Raw genomic sequence first — 5,795 nt, forward strand, 5'->3', positions numbered from 1 at the left:
GTGCATTTACCATAATGTAAAAAAAAAGTCGTAAATCTTAACAAGGTAATTAGGTGGAGCCCTAGTGAATAGGGTGAGTGTCCTGTGGATGTCCAGAGGGCAGCCCTACCCCTTCCACAACGTGAGGACACAGACAGAAGGCAGCACCAGTTGGCTGGGAACTAGACCCGCCAGCCACTGAGTCTGCCAGTGCCCGGATTGTGGATTTCCGGCCTCCAGAACTGTGAGAACTGACGTGTCTTCTCATAAACCACCTGTCATGGCCTGGTGCTGGAGCAGCCTGGGCAGACGGGCCAGTGGGCACAGTACACATGAAGGGCGCTTTACCAAGCCGCCGGGAGAAGGCTGGACAAAACGGAGCTGCAGCGTGCAAACTGTCAACATCCGCACCAGCAGCCCCATATCGATCAGATATTACGTGTGTGCGTAACCTCTGTTTGCGTGCTCAGGCCTGGGCAGACCCCACCGTGCAGCCGCCCCGAGCCTCTCTGAGGGGCTTGCCCTGTATCTCTGCACTGTTCCAGCTCTCCCGCTTCCATCCCCCATCTCACGGCTCCCTCTCTCCCTCCGCCCTCCCCGCTCTCTGCCGTTTCCCTCCACCCTTCTCTCCTCTTTCACTCGCTCTTCCTCCCCACCCTGCATCTGCCTGGCTCTCCCTTAGACACGCTGCCGCCGCCGCACGTTTACTGCTTCTGTGCAAACACGGAGGCGATTAGACGGATCGAGAGCCCACAGCTGTTCCTCAGCCACTGAGGTCAGAGGCTGGGAGAGAAGAGAACACCTTCCCTAATCCAGATGGAAGTGTCGTAAGAATGGACAAAAGGCCTTCTTATACATATTATCTGCACACATCTGTTTTGTATGTATACAGGCATACACCCATGTATACAGAGAGAGGATTGCATACCGTATGTGTGTATACATATAAAATCAATTATGTGTGTGTGTGAGAGAGAGAGTGTAGAAACAAAATAGTTGTTAACTACTAATCTTTTTTTAAGAGAGATTTTTGCTACAGGACATGTGCACTTGCCAGAGAGACAGAGAGCGAGAAATCACTCCCGGGGGGGGTGGCCACGCCACAATCCCTTCTCCTCCATTCTCCTCTTGGCATTGAGGGCACGCATGCACACGTGCCTGGCGTGAATTTTAAGCCACCGGGTCCGGGACTCAAATCACGGTCAACTATGTAGGAGCCCAGCAATGCACCATTATGCCATCTCCTGATCCCTAAATTTCTAATCTTAGGGGAGGGTAGTGTAAAACAAACAAACAAACAAAAAAGCTTTTCTATTTTTTTATAAGACTTCTTTTCTTTCTTCTTTTTTCTAAGCACTTTGTTTTATCTCAGACTTTTACGATTCCTCAGTGACACTTTTTCAGATATGGAGACAAAATTAGTAATAAACAAAGATAAGATCCAGTAAGTGTTAAAGAAATGCTTTGTTTCATTTCTTTTGGTGAGCATAAAATCTTTGACCCGATGGGAACATTCATCATATGCCAAAGGACCGTCTCTGTCCAAGTTCCCTCCCCAGGGAAATGACGCTCTCGCTACGGCCCTTGGTGGGTCTCTTCCAACGGAGCCAGTCCCTCTTAGACTCCCGGGAGACCCGAGGTGCTCTGTAAGGAACTGCCCTGCCCGAGGGGGAAAACAAACAGTCCTTAGCTGTTTGCTGTTTTCTGTTTTTGTTTTTGTTTTTTTTTAAGAGAGAGATTACAGGGTCTGTGTGCTTGCCAGAGAGACAGAGAGTGAGAAAGTGAGAAATCACTCCTCACCCCGAGGGAGGATGGCCACACTGCAATCCTTTCTTTCTCCTCCAGTCTCCTGCTGGGATTGTAGGCAAACACATGCAAACTCAAGCCCAGCCTGAGTTTCAAGCCGCCAGGTCCAGAATTTGAACCACGGTCGACCATGTGGGAGTCCAGCGTCTTAACTACTATGCTACGTACTGCCCCTCCTTGCTGTTTGAATGACTCGTTCTCTGAGAAATGGGAAGTACAGCTCAGGAAAAACCCACAGCTGGGAAAGGGAAGGAGCTCCATCGTCAGAGCAGGTCACTGAGGACACAGGAGAACGCCAGCTTTTCGGGTCTCTTTTATGCATATGACTTACCATGTGGCCAGCTGCTGTGAAGAGAGGCTTAGAAGCGTAACTAGAGCTTGCATAGTGGGCCCTCAGGTGGCATGGTGGGTAAGGTACTGAATCCCATGTAGCTGACTCCACAGTCCAGTCCCAGCCCTGGAGGCCTTTGGGCACATGTGTTAAGATAGTCTTGCCATTTACATTGTCCCTTTTATTCTTAGGTGGTTCTCCTAAAACTACAGGATTGTTTTTCTATCAATAATACAAGCTAATTTTACTGCCAGAAAAAGCCACAGTTTTCATGTTTTTTAACCCGTTGTCTGCCGTTACTTTCAATCAAGTCTTGGAACAGATTTGCTGTTGGCCATATTGCTGTTTATAACCAAAAAGTCAGAAAGAACTGTCCTCAATGTAGATTTTTTTTTTTTTTGATAGAGAGATTTTTGCTATAACATGCATGTGCTCGCCAGAGAGGCAGAGAAACAGAAAGTGACAAATCACCCCCTGAGGGGACGACCAACCATGCCACAATCCCTTCTCCTCCATTCTTCTCCTGGGATCTTGGGCACGCATGCACATGTGCCTGGTGTGAGTTTTAAGCCACTGGGTGCAGGACTTGAACTGCAGTCAGCTACGTGGGAGTCCAGCTATGTAGCCATTATGCAATCTGCTGATCCCGATTTATGGAGAATTTTTTAAATTATAGTTTACCTACACTATAATTCCTGGAAATTACGTATGGCATTGATCATAATAAATAATGAGAAGGGAAAACAAGGTATGTCCAGATGTTATTGCTTACATTCGTGGGTTAAAATGCCTGCTTATAATCCCCTTCTCCCTAATCACATTGTCTAATAACCTCATTCTGCTTTCTAAAGGAAATTATATAGATATCTTAGTAAGAGTTAAATTAATTCTGATTTGTAAAATGGTTGTTCCTCAAAATATAGAATGCAATGAGTATCAGTGAGTGGGATGGTTTAATAGGACTCAGGAGAAACTCACGTCAGGGTTTGGTCGATGTGAAATACAATTAGCAATGGGCAAGTCTTCCTCCATCGTCTCCAGCTTTTCTCCTGTCCCCTCTGGGCCAACCTCGGTTCAAGTCTGGGTGGAAGAGACAGGATGGAAAACCTGCCCTTGGGGCTTTAAGGACAGAACGTAACCGTGTCCTCTCCAATGACAATGACCAGGCCTCCTGGAGTCACGCCACAGTGCTGAGTGCGAAATAGGATGACCGCTGCCCCTCGGGTTGTGTAAGTCAGCAGTTCCGACTCCACAGCTGGAAACAGCGCTTAGTGAGGTGCGGAGTGCAAAGCCTCCGTATTCCTCCCTTTCCCAAACCTGCGTCTGGGCTTTAGCCCCGTGGGCTACCCACAATGTCCTCAGCTATGCTGACTTTCCCTCTGCCCCAGACCTTAATGGGAAGAAGTGTACATTTCAAATATCTGGACCAAAAATCTGAAGCTTACGGGCTTTGGGTGAGCATGCGGATGATTTCAAATGAAGTGGGTTCCCAGAAGTGGCGTAGGATACACACGTGGCTAATTACCTTTTTCTTAGACGCTTCTGACTTCTTTGACATGTTCTTCAACTTCTTGTGCAAATGATTAAGGACCTGAAAAACAGACTCATCAGATTGGTGCACTAACACCCCACAGCTCATTGGCTACTTTGACAATTACATTATTTATAAGAGGCCAGCCAGTGGCATGGCTGTGGAGGCAGCTGGATTCCACATGGCTGACTGTACAGTTCAAGTCCCAGACCTAGTAGCTACTTTTTTGGATATCTGCTCAAGAGACAACATATCTACGCAGAGACTCAGAAGTGACTCATGATAACCAAAAAGTGAAAATAAGTATTCATTAACTAGTGAATTGATAGACAAAATGTGTTATATCCATACAATGGGTACTATTCAGCAATAAATAGAATACACAACTGGCACATTTTAAAACTTCAAAGACAATTATATGAAGTGTAAGAAGGCACATGTAAGAAAACACGTTTTGTATTATTTCAATTTTATAATATATCCAGATAAAGCATATTTATAGTTAGAAACAGTGTTTCCTATGGTAGTAGGTAGAAAATGGACATGAGAGATTTTGTTGAGGTGATAAAAATGTTTTAAAACTGATTTATGGTGATGGTTGCACCACTGAATAAATTTAGTAAAAAATCATTGAATTGTTTACTCACAGTGGATGAATTTTATTATATGTAAAATATATTTCAATAAAGTGTCTTTTATAATATCAAATGTGGGAAATAAAATTATGTAGTATTTTGTTTCTTCAGATCTCATGATATTTACATTAACTTATGAAGCTATAAAATATAAATATTGATTATTTTTAAATTTCTAATTACTGTGCACCTTTAATACTCTTTCTAGTGCCAAGATCAGAGGAAACATCAGTGGGACTAATCCACTTTAGACTAACATTAGCATGTCTGCATATACATAGTTTATAAAAAATCATCTTTTTCTAGTATCAAAAACTCCAGAAAATCAGTATCATCTTTATCCTTGAAAATGATTCATATGTCTTTGTTTTAGTTCAAGTCCCAGACCTAGACCCAGCACTGGGTCTTGAAATAATGCACTGCGCACGTGTGCACGGGTGCCCAAATCCTGAGAGGCATGTGGAGGAGAAGGAATCCCGGGATGGCCATCTCCCCTGAGGGGTGCTTTCTCACTTTCTCCCCCACCACGGTGAGTGCACACACCCTATAGAAAACTTAAAGGAAAATAGTACGTACGCACGGGTGACTCGTGAGACACCTGCCTTCCCCCACAGGCTGCTGCACATTCAGGCACCCCAGGCTGCAGAGGGGCCTGGCACGTGGAGCTCCGGGTCTGTCCAGGAAGAGCCCACCATGCCCCTGCTGTGTGCTCTCATGGCCTTCTGCCTTGGTTCTCCTCTGGACTGACATTTTAACAGTCACCAAGTCTCCACTCTAGACCTAAAATGCATCCAGAATCCCTAAAGACTGGCCCTCAGGAGTCTGCGCCCCACTGGGGAAGAAAGCAGCGTGACCAGACGTGTCGTCAGCACAGCCACCACATGCATGGATGGCGTGGTCCTCTGTTTGCTTCGGGGCTTCTTCTCTGCAAGTCTCCTTGAAGCCAGTCTCCGCCATGGGGCCTCCTCTCATTCTTTATTGGAGAGAGAGGAGAAGGGATTGCGGCGTGGCCAACCCGGGGCGGGGGGGATTTCTCACTTTATGCTGTCTCTCTCTCTGGTAAACACACGCACCCTATAGGAAAAAATCTCTTTAAAAAATCTTTATTCAAATCCTTCTGGCTGCGTGGTACTTTTAGAAAAGTTCCATTTTGGAAATTCAGTGTCCCTGATGACTAATAGACCACCCTGCAAGACCTTACGGTAAACATCCCTGCCCAGGAGTCTCCTTGAGACACCCTGGCTCCGTTAACCAGAAAGACACCTTTGTCTTTGACAGGTCCGGAGAAAGCGCAGCAGACGTCTGGTTACATGGAAGACTTCAGCAAAGATCCGGTCTCACGTGACTGCCAGTCCTGCAGAACCGGCCCCCGAGTCCTGAGCTCCTTCTCTCCTCCCCTCTGAGGGAAACCTGAGGAAGCCTAGCCTGTGGACGAAGACTGGCTTTAGAGCACCCCCAGGCCACTACGCCAGCCTCCCAAGGGACCGCAAGCCACATTCAGACTGCGTCTCTT

The 5,795-nt window shown here is 46.3% G+C and overlaps 1 protein-coding gene across 1 annotated transcript in view; it reads right to left on the reverse strand.

Moving 5' to 3' along the window:
• The window catches only part of GALR1 (galanin receptor 1), an 18,273-nt gene that overhangs the window by 6,867 nt on the left and 5,611 nt on the right, over positions 1 to 5,795 (reverse strand). The window contains exon 3 of the mRNA XM_006163900.1: positions 3,642 to 3,707. Coding sequence (XP_006163962.1) covers positions 3,642 to 3,707 — 66 coding nt within the window. The remainder of the gene's footprint in view (positions 1 to 3,641; positions 3,708 to 5,795) is intronic.

This window comes from Tupaia chinensis, unplaced genomic scaffold (assembly GCF_000334495.1).
Source record: "Tupaia chinensis unplaced genomic scaffold, TupChi_1.0 Scaffold143551_1, whole genome shotgun sequence".
NCBI lineage: Eukaryota > Metazoa > Chordata > Mammalia > Scandentia > Tupaiidae > Tupaia > Tupaia belangeri.